The sequence below is a fragment of the Euprymna scolopes genome, chromosome 42 (assembly GCF_053919585.1).
Source record: "Euprymna scolopes isolate OS-2025 chromosome 42, ASM5391958v1, whole genome shotgun sequence".
Classification (NCBI taxonomy): domain Eukaryota; kingdom Metazoa; phylum Mollusca; class Cephalopoda; order Sepiida; family Sepiolidae; genus Euprymna; species Euprymna scolopes.
The window spans coordinates 44,527,125-44,546,734 of record NC_136523.1 but is presented as its reverse complement, the minus strand read 5'-3'; the positions used below and the strand labels follow the sequence as shown (position 1 = coordinate 44,546,734).

The following is a 19,610-nucleotide window of genomic DNA, read 5'->3' as shown; positions in this document are numbered from 1 at the left end:
TTTTATGCAAAAAAATTATCAAACCAATAATTTTATGCAAAAAATTATCAAGCTAATAATTTTATGCAAAAATTTATCAAGTCAATAAAACAGGAAGTTCAGTTTAGTATGCAGGACATTTTTCTATCAATGCAAAGTTTTTATCTGGCACCACTTCCAGCAGACTAAGTCATCTATTATTCTGGATCGTCATAATAGTATTAAACCTTCTTCTATTAGTTTAAGGTAAGAAGTGTAATATAATTGATTAATTTATGTTTTCTGTTATTTTTTTTTTTATTGTTTTTTTCTCTAGAGTTACTTCCCTTGTATCAGCTAGTTTTTATTTTTGCTGAACAAGAGGGGGAAAAAATTATTTACAGTAGAAATCCGGGATACGTTGGCTCCAGTATATTATTTTTCCAGGTTACGATGTGGAATACAATGTTTTTCCGGACCCTCGTTACAGTATTTGCCCCGCCTTGCGGTGTTATTTATAATGTTATTTGATTATGTATATGTGTATTATATACTGTACTGTATTTTGTTACTAATTTTTAATCTGTACTATATACAATTTTGCTTAGGCCCCACCATACTGCGATTTCACTTTACGATCCCAATCCTAGAACGTATTAATGCCGAATCCCAGGGTTCTACTGTATTTTATTACTTTGTTTTTTTATATTAATTTACAAAATGTTTCTTTACTAATGTACAATTTTTTTCTGTTTTATCTATCACATAGTAAAATAGAAGCAGTCTACTTGATGATGGCTTCTAGTTTTTAATTTGAAAATTGACAGACAGTGTTTATCATAAAACTGGTACACATTATAGTTTAGGTTGGATGCATTTTTTTTGTGTGTGTGTGTGTACGTGTGAGGGGTAATTATTTGCTCCCCTCTCCCTATTTTCTTTTTTATTTAATCATCATCACATCTTCTGCCAACACTGGATTGAGCATCATGGTTACAGTCCATTAAATCTTATTCAGTACAAGTTGGTTCATTAGTTCAGTCAACTGCCGACGTGTTCCATCGTCTGAGATAAAAGAAATTCTGTATTTCTTTCAACAATGTCAACGTTCCAAAGCGCATGAACAATATGAAATTGACACTTGGTCATTTTTACACATATATGCATGCAGGAAGACTTAAAAGAAACGATAAGTACTACTTATCATAAAAAAAAAACATGATAGACATTTGTTTTATTTTGTATAAAAAACCACAATATTTTGGAGACAGAAATTATATTTGAATTACAAAATGTAAATTTTCAGTTACAAATATCAGCCAATACCACAAACTGAACATTTGGAGGGCTGTTGGTTTTTGGGATAGCTACAAGACAGTTTAGGCAGTGTGCCTCTCAGGCTCGGGTGGGTCCCTTTGAAACTCTCAGTAAATAACGATGTAAATGAGATTTGTGGTTTTCAATCTTAATCACGAAACATCTTATTCTGCAAATCTGCAATCCAACTGGACTTGAATGCTGAAGAGCAGGCAGTTTGATTTTTGAGAATTACCAAACCGTTGAATCAGTGTACCTCTCCAGCCACCTTCAAGTCCCATCACAGAGTCTGTTTGCAAAGAGACTCTGTGATGGGACTTGAATGTGTCTGTCTGGTCGAGCAACGATCTACAAGTCTGCTGTTCAACCTTAGTGAAACGAGTGTCATTTATCCAAAACAATAAACATTGTTTTGCTTGCGACGCAAATATGTTTGTTGCATCTTGAATGGGTGGACGGACATCGTTGGGCCAGAAATGATCATAATGGTGTGATGAGTGAGCATACAGCAATTAATGTGTTAAGAACGTCTTCAGAAGTAATCCAATTTTCTTCATTTCATTCATAATATTCTTCATCTGATTAACCCTTATGCTCAAGGTGCTTTTAGCCTTGATAAGTGTTAACTCATTAGTATAAAAAATTCTCTCATAATATTCTTCATTATTCAACTGACAATTTATCCATCTCATTGGCCCTTATCCTCAAGATGCTTTTAGCCTTGATAAGTGTTAACTCATTAGTATAAAAAAATTCTCTCATAATATTCTTCATTATTCAACTGACAATTATCCATCTCATTGACCCTTATCCTCAAGATGCTTTTAGCCTTGATAAGTGTTAACTCGTTAGTATAAAAAATTATCTCATAATATTCTTCATTATTCAACTGAAAATTTATCCATCTCATTGACCCCCTTATCCTCAAGATGCTTTTTAGCCTTGATAAATGGTAACTCATTAGTATAAAAAAATAAAAACGTTAGAATCGATTTGCTATTTTTCTTGTTCATTGTTCATTATTTTTTTCACCATTTAGGAGAGACCTCGGAAAAGGCCGAAACGTTTCACTGACGATAGTTTATCCACGGAAACAGTCCGTCGTGCAGAGTCTATTGCATCTGACAGGGCAATGACACCGGTCAGTGTATCGTTTGGAAAGTCTGTGGATTCACTCCATGGATCGGTTTCTCTGGAAGATTCCATGCTAAAAAGGTAAGTTGTTTCATTTTTTTTTTTTTTTTTTTTTTCTCTTCTCAATATTTTCTTCTTTTTTTCCTTCTTCCTTTTCCTCTTAATCTTCCTCTTTTCCTTTGTCTTTCTTTATCTTTCTCTTCTCCTTCCATCAATCCAGCACAGCCACAACTGAGATTGAACTAACTACACAAGTTTGTGGTGTAATTCAAATCTTGTTGAAAGCTGAATGCTTGATGCTTCGTCAGGGCTATCAAAGATATCTTTTATTGTGATGCCATCACTAGATGGGTTGCCTACCACGGCTTAAGAGAGTTCAATCTACCCTCAAGAGAAGGATAGACCGCGCCAGTTTCTCAACCTGGTATTTTACCTCGCGGTACATACAGTGCCTCGCCTTCCCAAATGGTCACCCATCTGGTACTGGCCAGAGTCAACGTTGCTTAACTTTGGTGATCTGGCGAGAACTGGTGTGTCAACATGATTGTCATCCTTTTCTTTTTTTGCTACCAGATCAGGCTGTCTGAAGATATCAGCTTCCTGCCTTAAACCCATCAAACATTGACGTTGTTGATTTTTCGTTTCCCTTTGCGAAACTAAATCGTATTCTGCAAAGCCAAAAAACAAAAAAAAAAAATTTCTGTACAAAATATATAAGATACTAGCTGGATGCCCGCCGTTGCCCGGTCGTACAATACGCTTAAACATGATCTTTTAATTTATGCAGATTGCGTATGTATTATTATAGAATCAATCTTCTATTTATTATTATATATTACGAGGAATAATTTGCTCGGTGAACTAATTCGCAAAAAACATAAAAAAAAAATAATAATGATAATGGCGTTCATCAAATTCCGTCTGTGTTTGTTTACAATATCATGTCAGCTGATATTTGGGCTTGACGATCTTAAAAATAGTCTTTCTTTTCTTATAGATAAAGAAGAAGAATTTTTACAGGGAATATTTTACGTTACCCCAGTGTAACGTAAAATATTCCCCTGTAAAAATTCTTTTTGGTCCCCTGACAAAGGAAGGACCTAGTAATTCACTCCTGCTCATTTGTTGGTACTTTCCTCCATATCCCATAAATTGGATTTATTTTGAAATTTTGCACAAACATTCGTCATGGTGAAAGTAAAGATTATTTTTAAGAACAGATTTCAGGTCTAGACCCGTATTGAGGTGGTGATTGAGGCTGAAGGCGGCTACATTGAATAGATGTCAGCTCTGCTACATAATCAAGTTGAATTGATTTTTCAATAAATTTTTATAATAAAACTGGAGTGTTGTTTTCTTTAGGGCGACAATTTTATTGTTCCACCTTGTAGCATAAATGTTTTAAATGGTTTGTTTATATCTCAATCTTTTTTGATGATTGAGTCAAAGTATATTTTAATGACTGATTCTTGTTATCATTTTTATGTTTCCTAAACAATAATGATAATTTTTTTAATTTTATAATTTCCTTTTTTTTTTTCTTTTTCCGCAACCAAAAAAAAAATCCATTCCCATAGTCTTGGTGAAGAAGAAATGATGAAAATGCCTGAAGATCTATTGACTCAGCGCCTTGAAGAAGAGCTTTACCCTTTGCCCGAAGAGGTTCCTCTGGATTTGTCCAAAGTAACCTTGTCTCCTGTTAAACACATTCCGGAAACAGTTCCAACTTCAGAGTTTTCACTGCTTAATCTTGTACAGTAAGTAATTTTTACATTTTTCAAAATATAAAGGAAAGGTAACTCTTACTGCTTACTGATGAGAATTACCTCCCTTGTAAAACTTTTACCATGTGAGTGGTTCCTAACCAGTGTACTGCAGAATGATTATTGGTGGAAGTTACAGGCTGTTATAAATGAAAAACAAGTTTCATATCGATTATAGTTGTTTGTATTAATAAATACCTATTATTACTTATATAATACTGATGTTTGAATAAAAAAAGAAATAAATTATTTAAATTGTTAGATATTTTGAACGTAGCAATGTTAATAAATATTGGTAAGCATTGTGAATCTTTATACCATCATTCTCGTTTGCAATATTAACAAATTCTTTGTGGGTATTTCTTATCTAATAATTATGTGTTGAGAATTAAGGTTATAACTAATAAAAAAAAATTGGATTAGCAAAGAGTACTGAATACCTGATATGACTTAATTTTATGAATAAAAAAATTTTGTCATATGGTGTTTGTTTTTTATTATTATTAAATTACTAAATGCTTTGAGTAAAATATATTCATTTTTTTTTTTTTTTTTTTTTTTGTGATAGGTGTGCCATGAAAATTTAAAGAACTAAACTAAATGACGTCATTTTGATGATGTTATCCATCAAATCAGAGAGAGAATGAAAGCAAAAAAAGAGAGAGAGTGTGTGAAATCAAGAGAAAGACAGAGAGACTGAAAGTGAGAGAGAAAATGAAAGCAAGAGAGAAGGAGAGTGACATCAAGAAAGAAAGAATGAAAGTAAGAGAAAGAGTGAAGTCACAAATAGAGAGAGAATGAAATTAAGAAAGAGGGAGAGAATGAAATTAGGAAGAAAAAAAAGCGAATGAAATTAAGCAAGAGAGAGAGAATGAAATTAAGAAAGAAAGAGAGAATGAAAGAGATAGAATGAAATTAAGAAAGAGAGCAAATGAAATTAAGAAAGAAAAAGAGATGTGTTCAAAAAGTCACTCAGCATCACTGAATGAAATGAGAGAATGAAATTAGGAAAGAAAAAGAGAATGAAATTAAGAAAGAGAGAGAGAGAGAGAAAGAATGAAATTAAGAAAGAGAGAGAGAATGAAATTAAGAAAGAAAGAGAGAATGAAAGAGATAGAATAAAATTAAGAAAGAAAAAGAGAATGAAAGAGAGAGAATGAAATTAAGAAAGAAAAAGAGATGTGTTCAAAAAGTCACTCAGCATCACTGAAGATTCATAATTTTTTTTTCCTTCTTTCTTACGTTTTTAATCTCAGGTCCGTTGAGAAACACACTCTCGATCAAAATTGGACCACATTCAAAGAAATTTGTCCGCTTTACATGCTAAGAAGCAGAGCAGCCGTCATCTTTTCCACCTTACTCGGTAAGTGTTGTGGGTGAATTTATCCAAATCATTAATATCCGGAATATCGTCGACAGTTTACTTCCTTTATGTTTTTTGATAGAAAGACGAAGCGAGAAATAAGAAATAGTCAAAACAAAGTGGATAGTTTTTAGTTTGACCGTAAAACAATGAAATGGTGTCAGTAACATTATTGCTGCTGCTACTACTACTACTACTATTATTATTATTATTATTATTATCACTACTACTATTATTATTACTACTACTACTACTATTACTACTGTTTTTGTATGGTCAGTATTTTTATGCTTTTATTAAAAATCTTGTAGAGAAATATTTGCTTTCATGACATAACATCTCTCTCTCTCTCTCTCTCCTTTCACTATTCTCTTCTCTTTCCTCTCTATGCAAATCAATGCGTATCCCACTATATTTTCTATATCTCACTTTTACTTTTTCACTTGCTTTTTCCTCCTCTCTCACCTCCCCCTCTCTCTCTCTCTCTCTCTGAAAGATTGTTTTTTGTGACCAAGAAATTAATTTCTATTTTAGTCACGTAAAGGTTCTGGATATGACCTTAAACTATATCCAGTGGTGAGGCCCCAGCTTGCGGGCTTTGGGGAGTGTGGAGCCACCCTTTATTTGCCATTGCTCCCAGGTCCACTCTGACCCGGAGTGGTAGTACTTGTTAGGGTCCCAACTATGGGTTAAATAGAAACCGACTTGAAAACAACAAATATATTCTATTAAAAATTTTTTCTTCAAAATTTTTGGATTCGGCATTAAATAACCCGAAAAGGGTTGATATGCCGTAAAACAAAAACAACCAACCAACATTTGACAGCAAAAGTTTTCTATTATTCACACCTGAACTATGTGTCTACAACTATGTCCGTGTGCGCAATATATAAGGGCTCGCCACTTCAGCTGACCAACAGTGGTGGCGGAGGTTAATGCGATAACTCGTAACAGCAGCAAACTTTGCCCTTTCCTTCTCATAGTAGCAGAGGCTATTCACCCACTAACAACAACAACAAACCTTAATAACAAGGACTATGTTATTTTCTTCTTCTCGGAAACTTCTTATCAACAAGAGACATTTTCAACCATTTTGTTTCTTTTCAATAATAAATATTTAACTTAGTAATCTGTCTGTCTTTTTGCTACCATATGCTAAATTTGTTGTTGTTCACTCTGACCTGGAGTGGTAGTACCTGTTACGGTCCCAACATGGGTAAAATAGAAACCGACTTCAAAAAAAAAAAACATATATATTCTATTAAAAATTTTTCTTCAAAATCACTGGATTCAGCATTAAATAACTGGAAAAGGGTTGATATGCCGTAAAACAAACAACCAACCAATTAGTCACGTAAATTCTTTCGAGTAGAGAACAAATGACTGCCACCAATACCCGCAATTTTCTTGAGCAGAGAATGACAACCAGTAACAACCACTACCATCTACCTGTGTTATGTGTTACTATGTTTTTTAGCGGTTTATCCATGGTCAGTAATTTACATATCATGTTTACACATACGATAATGCAGTAGATAATCAAAGGTTATTTCATTTTGTGGGAGGAGGTACTGTAGCTGTTCTGGCTTTGTCATATTTCCACTAAGCAACACTGATACATGGGTCCTAATAGTATAAAATATAACTGATTTGATGTTTTCTGCTTGAAGCATGGAAGAAGGTATGTGTCCTTTTGTATGGTGCCTCACAGAAAAATCAAAGGTTATTTCGTTCTAACCCTAACCCTAAGCCCCAATCAGTGCGTATCCCACTACATTTTCTATATCTTACTTTCACTTTTTCACTTGCTTTTTCCTCTCTTTCTCTCTCTCTCATCTTTTTCTTCGCTTTCCTCTCCTTCTCTTACTTTCTGTCTCTACCATTTTTCTTTTATCCTCCTTCCCTCTCTTTCTTTACTATTCTCTTCTCCTTCTTTTATCCTTTTCCTTTCTCTCTTTGTCTACCCTTTTCTTCTATCAGGTACATAAAAAATGGTAAAGAAACAAATGTATAACAAATAAATGGTACCAAAGATAAGTTACTCTTCTACCTACCTGGATAAGCTTTTGGTGTTTTAACTTATTTTAAAGTATGTTTGAAAAGCGAAGTGCAAGTTGTGCTGTACGCTTAAATTAAAACGAAAACCAACGTTCTCCTATATGGATGTGAAACTTGGCCAGTATGAGTTTGTGATCTGCGCAGACTGGAAGAGTTTTGGCTGGCTTGCGAAAAGATTAGCAGCAGCAGTGTCCGAAAAACGCACATATGCAAATTAGGAAATGTGTGTGGGAAGAAAAAGGAGAAAAAATGCACCACGTGGTTAGAAGCAAAGTCGGACATTGAAGAAAACGGGCATGTAAAGTCGAGGAGGAGACTGGGTCAGCTGTGCCCGGCATGCAGTTGGAGAAGTGAGAGACTTTTTAAGTCGTGTCGAAACGGGACAGTAACGTGTAATAAAAACTTTTGTTAAAAAAGAAAAAATTCCGACCCAAATTTTTTATTTATTTCTTTGCTTTGTTTGTTTGTAACTGCAGCGTTACATTAAGAAGTTAAACACCAGCCCACTGCAATAGGATAAGTGTGCTCTAGCCTACAAAAATGCCTGAGCAGCCCTGTCGTTGGTAGTGGCACCGCAAGCGATTTGCAATGAACTAACCCTTCTTAAGGAGAAATGGTAAAATCTTGGTAGGTGGACCTTTTAGAACTGAAAAGAACCCTACTTCAGCCTGACAGCAATGAATGTTTGGTGCTTTTTTTTTTTTTTTTTTTTGCTTTTTTATATAGGCATAACTACTTATCAAGGCCCAGAGACCACTCTAGGATAAGAGTTAAGAGTGTACAGTAGTCAATTGGACAATATAGTAATCGTTAGTAATGGAAATTCGGTAAATTTGTTAACTTAAGTGGAACAGCTCATCAAGAACTTGTTTACATTGAACTTGAAGACAACCATATTGTAGTCAGCTGGAAAGCAGGAAAACGGAAGACAATTCCACGGATGTGCGCCACAGGATAAGAACTCTGAATCTCCTAACTGCATCATCAGTATTTACTGCCATTCGTAGTTGTTCTCGTCTCACCACGTTTTGGCCTAGTAAGCCTCTGGGTAGGATTGAAACTGCTATCTTCAGACAATTCTCACCTGGAACCATAGAGATTCAACGTAGAGACGTTGAATCTCTATGGTTCCAGTAATTGCTGAGGATGCAGTTAGGATATTTGAAGTTCCTATCCCATTACGTTTACCACCTGATGACGGCCAGAGGAATAGTTGACCGAAAAGTCGTGAAACAACAACTAAGAAAGATGAGGATAATAGTCCGCAATAAATGAATTAATTAATAATACTCATCTCAATAATGAATTCCAATTAAATAATATATAAGTCTTAAGTTTGTTTTTATTTTTGTAAACAAATCTAAGGTTTGTTTCATAAACAAATCTTGAGTTAGTTTTTTTTATTTTGTGAACAAGTCTAGGCTTATTTTTTGTGTTGTGGTTTTTTATCTTTGTAAGCAAGTTTTTTTTTTTTTTTCATAAACAAGTCAAGATTTCTTTTCAATTTTGGTAAACAATTCTTTTCTTTTTTTTCCATGATTTGTTTTTTAATTTCATTTTTATTTGCTTTTCAGTTGCTCTGAGGGAAAACTGTGTCATCGTCAAACAAGACGAACCTTATGGAGAAATTCTCATCAGACTGAGATAAACTTTCAACTAAAAACAATTTTTGGAAAAGAATTTGAATTTTTATGCAGAAATGAAGATCGCAGTTACGGAATAACGCAAGAAAAATCTGTTCTGGCATTAAAAGTTGTTTTATGTTGTTTTCATTAAATATTAATTCATATTTTATATTATTTAAATATTATCAAATGAGAGATCATTTCGAGTTAAAATTCTATTTCATTGTTAAACATGACATTAGGTCAATTTTGGTAGCCATTTTGTTTTGCTTCAGCTTCCTTTATGTAACGTTGGAAGTTTTCAAAGTGCTTTTCTCAATTTTAGATGCATAATACTAATTAGAATTTAATAGAAATGATGGTACTTGTACAGTTTAATCAAGACATTAAAAATGAAAATATCAAAAAAAAAAAAAAAAAAAAGATATATTGTACATATCCGTTGTGCAACAAAGTTCTCAAAAAGAAAATTTCACTTAATTTGATCAAGTAGTTTCTTTTTTACAGCGAAAAAATAATTTGTTACCGAGCAAAAGGTTCGATTTTTAGGAAGAAAAGCTAGTATTAAAGATGGGGAGAAAGTCTTGGTGCTTTAAACTAAGTTATCTCCCTGTGGCATGTTCAAAAAATTCAAAGATGACTGACTTCAACGTGCTCTCATAAAAACGTGTTTCTCCGCTGTAAAAAAAAAAAAAAAAAAAAAAAAAAAAAAAACTACTCAATCAAATTAAGTGAAATTTTTTTCGGAGATCTTCAGTCCAAAATGGATACGTACAATATAACTTTTTTTTGATATTTTCATTTTTTAATGTCTTGATTAAACTGTACGAGTACCGAAATGATTCCTCATTTCATAATATATATAATGAAAACAACAACAACGTAAAACTATTTTTATTTACCAAACAGATATATTCTCGTGTTCTTCCGTGGCTACAATTTTTATAAATTACTGCAGAAATTAGCAATTTTAATATAGATAAAAAAGTCAAATGTTTGTTAAAAATTAAATTAGAATTATTAATTTTGGTGATTTTCAAATGAGGTCCACCTCTACAATTTTCTTTAAAATAGCGACTTTTATAGATCCAGATAGCAATTAAGCTGACAAATCAAACTTTGATTCTCATTAGCCAATTTTCATTTTTATTGTTCTTTTTCAGTCAATTAAATTCATTTTATTTGTCAAACGCTAAAACAAACACTAGCCACACATATATGTTTATATAAAATGAATTATACTATTTTGATTCTTAAAAACTTAATTATTAAATTATTTTGTGTAAAAATCAATTATTTTTCCAAAATAACTCCAATATTTAAATATATTAAATATTCAATATTTAAAATGTATTAAATATTTACTTGTTTACTTAAAATTATTTTATTGTCTATTTAGAGTATATTTATCTATGTATTTATTTGCATGTATTAAATATTAAGTATTTATTTATGTAGATATTCAAAATAAACTAAGTATTTTATTTATTTATGTAGATATTTAAAATAAACTAATTATTTATTTATTTATTTATGTAGATATTTAAAATAAACTAATTATTTATTTATTTATGTAGATATTTAAAATAATATTTAAAATATTTATTTATGTAGATATTTAAAATAAACTTAGTATTCATTTATTTATTTATGTAGATATTTAAAATAAACTAAGTATTTATTTATTTATGTAGATATTTAAAATAAACTAAGTATTTATTTATTTATGTAGATATTTAAAATAAACTAAGTATTTATTTATTTATGTAGATATTTAAAATAAACTAAGTATTTATTCATTTATTCATGTAGATATTTGCATTTAAAATGTATTAATAATTTCTGTTGATTTAAAATATATTTAGCTATATATTTACATTTTTAAAAATTTATTATTTATTTGGATTTGAAAATAAATTAAGTATCTTTATATTTATTTAAAAATTTAATTATTGTTTTTTTTTAAATGAATTAAGTATTTATGTCTATTTAAAATATATTATATTTATTTGCTTATTTTTTAAAATTATATTTAGGTTTTTAAAATGAATTAGTTATTTATTTAAGTTTATTTAAAATATATTAAGCTATGTATTTGTATTTATTTTAAAAATTAATTATTTATTTGGGATTTATGTTTATTTTAAAATATCATTTAAATTAAGTATTTGTCTATTCAAAAAATTATTTATTCAGGTTCTTAAAATGAATTAAGTATTTCTTTGTGTTTATTTAAAATATATTTAGCTATATATTTATTTGTTTATTTTAAAATATTTATTTAAGTTTTTAAAATAAATTAACTATTTATTTGTGTTTATTTAAAATATATTAAGCTATGTATTTATTTTTAAAAAATAACTATTTTTGTTTATTTGAAATATATTAAGTAATGTAATTGCATTTATTTCAAAAAATAATTATTTGTTTATTTACAATATAAATGTAATAGGATTTAGTTTTAAAAAATTAACTATTTATTTTTATTTATTTGAGTCGTTGTTAGTATGTGTCGTTAACAACTTCGTCATTAAGCTATGTAATTGCATTTAAAAAACAATTTGTGTTTATTTAAAATATATTAAGCTATGTAATTGCATTTATTTAAAAAAAAAAATATTTATTTGTGTTTATTTAAAATATATTAAACTATATATGTATTTTATTTAAAATAACTTAAACTAAGGTTTAAATTACATTTGATATAAATGTTCTTTTAAATACGGTCCACTTTTTTCAATGAATTAAAATGCAATGAATAAAATAATTTTTTTAAATTTTAACTATTAGTGCTTTACTTTTAATTCCTTTTATGTGTCTTATCTTTTAAATTGTTTATTTATTTTATTGTGGTCATTTGAGGCCACCATAGTAAAAATTTTAACCATTGTGTTTGTTAGATCTTTCATTATATATCTTTGTTACAGTTTTTTTTTCTTCTTTTTTTTTTTTTTCAACTTATTTTTATATTATCCTTAAAGTTGAATTGTTAAATTGTTTGAAATAAAGTTTATTTTATTTCTAAAAACTATTCTTTATTTTTGTTGTTTTTTTTTCTTATATCAATTGCAAACTAAGGAAGGCATGGGCAAGAAAAGTTTTTTTTTTTTTTTACAGTAGTGAGGCACCACTTGTCAAGGCTTAAATCAACTTGAGGATAGGGCTTAATGAGATGGATAAAGTGTCAGGTTGTGATTTTTAAAAAAAATTTTATTGTCATTTCACTCCAAACAAGGCACAGAGCCACTTAGTTGTAAGTGGGCTACTATTTGGGATCAGACTTGCAGGGACACTATCTAGGGAGTTGGGCAGCAAGATGTCTGTTCACATTACACTTGAATTTCTGCATGTCAATACATTCAAGGAAGCAAGGGCTAAGGAGAGAATTCCAAAGTGCATTAGTCCAAATGAAAAGGCTATTCGGGTAGAAAAATTTACTGCATCTAAGAATCGCAAGAGTGTAGGGGTGGGATTTTGCTGCTTGTTAGATTTGTCGACGGTATTGTCATCAAGGGGGTACTAATGCTTGAAATTAGCACTAGCCATTGAAATACTTGTAAAACAGGCACAAGGATACCATGTTTCAGCGTTGGAACAGATGTTGGACTTTGGGACCTATTAGGTTGGCGATCCTTTTTTAAACCCTGTCTGAGAGAGAGAGACAGATGCACCAGCACAGACGTGGAAAAAATACTCCATGCATGTGCGAACTGTACCTTTGTAGAGATACAGGATATTCTCAGGTGTGTGTAACCTTTTAGCACAGTAGAGAGAACCCATCTTCCTCGCAGCAGCCTCGGCACTTGCCTCAATGTATTTGTTCCAATTCATGTTGTCTGTGAATGTTAACCCTAGGAGCTTGAGGGAAGTACTTTTAGGCAGCATATCATTAACCATGGCAATCAGTGATTGAGAAGGTTTCTTGTAATTATGAAAGGAAATCAGCTTAGTCTTGGCAACATTGAAAGTTATCAACCAGTTACAGCCCCATTCCACTACAGACTGGAGATCTTCCTCTAGAGTTTTAGCGATTTCCTTAGATATGTGTTTGCTAGTTTTACCCTCGTGTCTGTTATAGAGCGTGGTGTCATCAGCAAATATACCCATTTCAGAGAAAATTTAATCATAAAGGTCCAAGAATTGACCCCTCCCCCGTGTCACACCCGCATTTATTATCATGTTTTGATGTTAAATGATGAAGAATATTATGAGAGGATATATAATATTTATTTTATATTAATGAGTCGTCACTTATCAAGGTCAAAAGCCACTCAAGGATAAGGGTTAATGAGATGGATAGATTGTCAGTTGAATGATGAAGGATATTATGAGAGGTGTTTTTTATATATGCTAATGAGTCGCAAGGTTAAAAGCGATAAGGGTTAATAAGTCATAGATTGTCGGTTGAATGATGAAGAATATTATGAGAGGATTTTTTTGTACAAATGAGTCCCAACTTATCAAGGTTAAAAGCACTCGAGGATACGGGTTGATAAGATGGATAGATTGTCAGTTGAATGATGAAGAATATTATGAGAGGATTTTTATGCTAATGAGTCACAACTTATCAAGGTTGAAAGCCACTCGAGGATAAGGGTTGATAAGATGGATAGATTGTCGGTTGAATGATGAAGAATATTATGAGGGGATTTTTATACTAATGAGTCATCACTTATCAAGGTTAAAAGCCACACGAAGATAAGGGTTAATGAGATGGATGATGGAGAAAATTATGAGAGGATTTTTATACTAATGAGTCGTCACTTATCGAGGTTAATAGCCACTCGAGGATGAGGGTTAATAAGATGGATTGTCAGTTGAATGATGAAGAATATTATGAGAGGATTGAAAATCACAAATAAATCTTTATCATTTAGGATGGTTAATGACAAATGTCAGATTTTCAGCATGTTAAAAATGAACAAAAGTTATAACTTGTCACTTAAAAGGAGTGCTTATGCCAAAATTGATGCTTGAATATGGTTGAATTCGTGCTCATGTTGCATATTTGGAAGATGACGGAAGTTCATATCAGGAACAGCCCTTCTCATGTAACACTCATTCTTGCATTAAATATTAACCCCTAACTCTACATTGATGTATACCATAATACTTAGTTCACTGGACCTTATAATAAAGGTCTATACAAAATTTGAGCCTAATCAGAGCAAAGTGGAGCAGACAGGCTAAGAAAAATTATAATATATACATTTAAATGTTGTAACCTCCAGGGAAGTAATCTTGTGGTAACATGTTCGACAAATGAAAAAAAGAAAAACTGTGGTTGTTTTTATTGGGTACCATTCATTTGTTTGTTTTGTATGAATGAGATGATTCTATTGTTGGCATTTCTTTCTCCGATATCTTTTCTAGTTGGAATTCTTTCTAGAAAAACATTGGATACTTTTAGGAGGTACCATATGGAGGTATCCAACATCCCAACCAAAGAGACTGCTTCTGTGAAATGAACTTGACGCGCCCAGGTTGCGAGTACGTGTTGTTAACAACTTAGTCACCGTCACCTCTCAGCAGTTGTGGAAACAATTTTTGCTGTGAATGTCTTACGAGGAGGAACCAAAGATTGGAGCTCAGTAGAGAACCTAGAAATATAAATAAAAATATAGGCAATAAATTAGCAACATCTGATGTTGAAACGGGGCTGTAGATAATGGAAAATATTTCCCACTTTTTAATAAAATTTTTAAAAATAAAGTTTTTATTTTAATTTGAAATTTTATAAGAAATATGTTTATGAAGTTATAAAAATAGAAGTTTTTCTTTTAATTTTAAAAATAAAAGTGTTTTATTTGAATTTATATAATAAATATATGTTTATGAAAGTATATATATATACAAAAAAAGAGTACATGCACTGAGGAGATGTAGTTATAAAAATAGAAGTTTTTCTTTTAATTTTAAAAATAAAAGTGTTTTATTTGAATTTATATAATAAATATATGTTTATGAAAGTATATATATATATATAAACAAAAAAAGAGTACATGCACTGGGGAGATGTAGGTGTGAGAGAAAAAGAAAGCAAAGGAACTGATTTGTAGTTGTGGAGACGAGTTCTTTCTGTGAATGTCTTATGAAGAGGAACCAAAGATTGGAGCTCAGTCAAGCACTTTTCATAAAAATATTTTTTTATTAAGTTTTTATTTATTTATTTCAATATATATAAAAGGGGGAGATCCCAATCTAGATGATTTTTTCAGAGGTTTTCCAAAAATTTTCAAAATTCTACCTAAAATCACTTGTGATCTCTTTAGTTTGATAGTGTTCTTTAAATAAAATAATATACTATAGTATTTTTGAGAATCTAATTTATCTTTATAAAATTATGCTATTTTTTCAGTAATTCTTTGTATGCATTTGAGAGATTTATTCATTAAATTATATTGTTGGGGATCTTCAGGTAGTTAAGTATTGTCCCAATATATGTTAGGGAATAAGATTAGTTAACTATTGAGATCCATATATTGAGTATCAAAATTTTACGACAGGAGCATGTTAGGAGAAGAAACATCAGAGTTTAGGCAGATATTTTATTAAGGATTTTTAGTTATTAGGTTGGCTTGGTTTAATTAGGTAATTATATGGTATTATGCGCTTGTTTAGTTATCAGATGTAGATTAAATCAATTGAGATATTTAACTAAATCGGTGCATTAGATGTGTTTTATATATAGAGAAATCTCCAAAACAACTACATGGTAAGCAGCTGAGGATTCCCATTTTCTATTTACAAAAGGTTTTCTCTATTTATCTTTATATAGTTAAATTCTCTTTTAAAATTCAAGACTTTTTCAAAATCGGCTTATGCAAGTGCTAAGTCCTATTTCTAGTTAACAATTTTAGTTAAGGCTTTCTTTTTTTCTCTCTCATCCTCATATAAATGAATTCTCTTTTGTAATTATAAACTTTTTAGAAGTCGGATTATGTAGGTGCTAAGTCTGTGATAGGTGAAAGTTAACTTTTTTTTTCTAGGAATTTAAACTTTATTTTTATTTTTGCATTTTTTTCAAAGCTTCTTTAGACTCTCTCTCTCTCTCTCTCTCTCTCTCTCTATATATATATATATATATATATATATATAGAGAGAGAGAGAGAGAGAGAGAGAGAGATGTGGGTTATTTATAGTTCTAGTTAAATTATGGACTTTTTAAAAAAAATTATTTATGATATAATTAAATTATGGGATGATATTAAGGTTGTTAATAAGATGTTCTTTATAATATCTGCAGTTTATGAAAGTTTCTAGTCTTTTATTAACTTATCTCTGTCCTGAAACCTTGTGATAAATAATTTTTCCATAAGACAAAGGTAACATGGGGGAGCTAAGGGAAGAATATGTTTTAGCTTTTTTCAGGATATCCCATTATAGTATACTGAAAGTGACATGTTTATTTTACTGTTGGGATTTTCAAATGAACTTTTGTGACCCCTGAACCGTTCCTTAAAAGTATTCCCTGCCATACCAATATAGTATTTACTAGTAATTGGGTGTTTTTTCGTGGAGATTTTTGCTCTGTATACTACTGAAGTTACTAAGCAATTTCCATTCGGTGGGCATTTTTTCTTCATTTCTGCAATTACAAATTTAGTGTTGCTATTTTTATTTAATTCTGACATATTATTTAGAATCTCCATATTATGTTTCTTTATTTTTTCTAAATTTTTGATGCAACTGTAGCTTCATTTTACTGCATTTTTATTGAAGATTTTATAGAGAATATTATTAGGTGGGAAGTGTTGCTTTATGAGATTAAGGAATTATTTCTTAAGTTAGTTTTGATATTTAAATTAAATCGGGGTGTGAACCATATAATTTTTTTTTCTTCTCTTATTTCTGGGTGTTTGAGTATCAGATATAGACTGGATATATTTTTGTAACCACTGTCTTTAAGTACTTTATCAAAGAACAATTTGTGTGTTAAAAATATCTACACTAGAGGAATTATTGTTTATTCTTTTACTGATGGAATTTATTATGGATTTTGGATGGTTTGAATGTGGGTTTGCATATATGGAGTCGGTATTATCTTTTTTATAGGGTGTATATATTTTATTCTTAAATCTAGAGTTATATCTAAAAAATTAACAGTTTTGGTATTTAATACTATTTCCATTTTTAAACTAATTTTTCTAAACTTCTTAAGGATTATCTTTCTCATTTTTTCACATTTAGGGCCATTTGAATCTCTTATAATCATAAGTCCATTGTCTCTGTATAAGCCAATATGTTCTATCTTAATGTCCTTGGTTAAATTATACAACATATATAATCCCACTAGGTCAGTCATTTCAGCCGAATCTAGGGAACCCATCGAAACGTCAATAAGGCCGGCTTGATCATTTTTAATCCATTGTTCTCCATTACTTCTGCATTATAAAGAGAGCTGTTGTTGCATTTATTGTTTCACTTTGAAGTTTATTCCACAAACCAGGGATTCTGATTGAGAATGCAGCCTTCCTTTGATTCAATTGAAATTGGCTGTGAAAAAGTGTCATGTAGTGTCCACGTAGTCCTTTTTCTGGCACAGGAGTGAATGAAAAGTTCTGAAATATATCTTAATGCCTGTTGAGGTGATTGTATGCCAAAATCAGATCACCGCATAATCGCCACGACTCATAGTAGTCAATGGGGCAATATCATTTTAATCATTAGTCGTGGAAATATAGTAGATTGGATTACTTAAGGGGACGGTTCATCAAGAACTTGCTTATGTTGAACTTAAAGATGACCATATTGCAGTCAGCTGTAAAGCAGGGAAACGGAAGAGAGTTCCAGAGGTGTACAGTTCTAAGAAAGAAGCTTTGTTCATTGAATCTACGTTTAGATTTAGGCACAGATAAAGAGTGGGGAAAATTATTGATAGTGGTTTCAACTAGACAAGTGTATTTTGTGAAAGTTTGGTGAGGGGGGGGGACCATAGATTGGAGCTCAGGCGAGCACTTGCCATGAAAATAACGATAAAGCAGAGACAGGCTCGCAACGTCTCTTCTGTGGGAAAGAGGTTGCAGGGAAGAGAAAAGCTCATCTCCTACTTGGCTACAAAGTCTATTTTGAACTTTGTCAAGGCAAGATAAGCTGCTTCTAGTAGCTCCTGCCCAATTGTGGCAACAGTACTCCATTCTTAGATGTACTTGGCTCTTATATAGGTAGAGAATCGCATCAGCAGTGAGATATCTACTGGAGTGGTAGAAGGGTCCCACCATTTTTTCAGCAACTTTGGCAACAGATTTGATGTATGTGTTCCATTTCAGATAAGGAGTAAAGATCAGACCCAGAAGCTTGTCAAAACATGGAGCCTCCCCAAGACGAGAGCCATTCATTTCAATTGATGCCCAATGGGGGTCAGAGCGCTGATGATGTAAAGACAGAAGCTTAGTTTTAGATGTATTAAAATTAACCAGCCACCTCTTTTCCCATTACACCATGTGCTCAAGATCAGAGGAGAGAGAATCAAAAAGACCTTTGTCATTTGAATCCAGAAGACTTTTGCCTTTGAAGTGTTGCTATAGATGGTAGTGTTATCAGCATAAATGTCTACAAATTATCTTAAGATGTGATTTGGGAGATCATTGATGTAGATCAGGAAAAGAGTTGGGCCTAGGATGGACTCCTGAGGGACTTCAGCATTAATACTGTGAGCTTCTGATTTCTGCCCATCAACCACTACTCTTATGAACCTATCAGAGAGAAATGATTTAATAATTGAGAAGACATTTCCAGCTTTACCATAGCTGGAGATCTTGTGAAGTAAACCTTTATGCCATACCCTATCAAAGACCATTGATATGTCAAGAGCAGCTGTCCTAGAAAGGAAGCCTCTGTCAAGAGATTTGCTAATCCTAGGAGATATAACCATTAGTACATCCACTGTAGATCAAGCAGAAAGGAAACCATATAGCATGTTAAAAAAGGAGGTAGTTTTGCTGAGGTGGTTGACTACTTCTCTATTTAACACAGATTCCAGCAACTTATGATGCACAGGAAATTTATTTGTCTGTACTGAAAGGAAGATGACCAATCACCTGAATTCTTAAATACATGGTGTACTGATGAGGTTTACCAGGATGTTGGAAAGCAATTTTCCTGAAGACAACGTTTAAACAACTTTGTGATTATGGGAGCTAGTTCTGGTTGAAGCTTTTTCAGCACTGTAAAAGGAATGCCATAAGGGCCAGTTGCTTTACTGGAATCAAGGTTTTTGATTAGCTTGGCAACATCACGCACAGATATTTGTATGTCACATAGTGTGTTTTCAGATACGAGAGGAAATACAGGAGGTTGGTGGCCTTGATCCACTAGGGTAGAATTAGCTGCAAAGTTCTTGGCAAAGAGTTTGTCTGATGCTGATGAGATTACCTTAGGCTCATTGTTGAT

The 19,610-nt window shown here is 31.6% G+C and overlaps 1 protein-coding gene across 1 annotated transcript in view; it reads left to right on the top strand.

The window, feature by feature from the left end:
* Positions 1 to 10,653, top strand: part of LOC145267068 (uncharacterized) — an 85,686-nt gene extending 75,033 nt beyond the window's left edge. Inside the window, exons 15-18 of the mRNA XM_080123025.1 lie at positions 2,315 to 2,490; positions 3,987 to 4,166; positions 5,429 to 5,535; positions 9,168 to 10,653. Of these exons, the coding sequence (XP_079979151.1) occupies positions 2,315 to 2,490; positions 3,987 to 4,166; positions 5,429 to 5,535; positions 9,168 to 9,241 (537 nt within the window). The 3' untranslated portion in view covers positions 9,242 to 10,653. The remainder of the gene's footprint in view (positions 1 to 2,314; positions 2,491 to 3,986; positions 4,167 to 5,428; positions 5,536 to 9,167) is intronic.
* Positions 10,654 to 19,610: the final 8,957 nt, after the last annotated feature.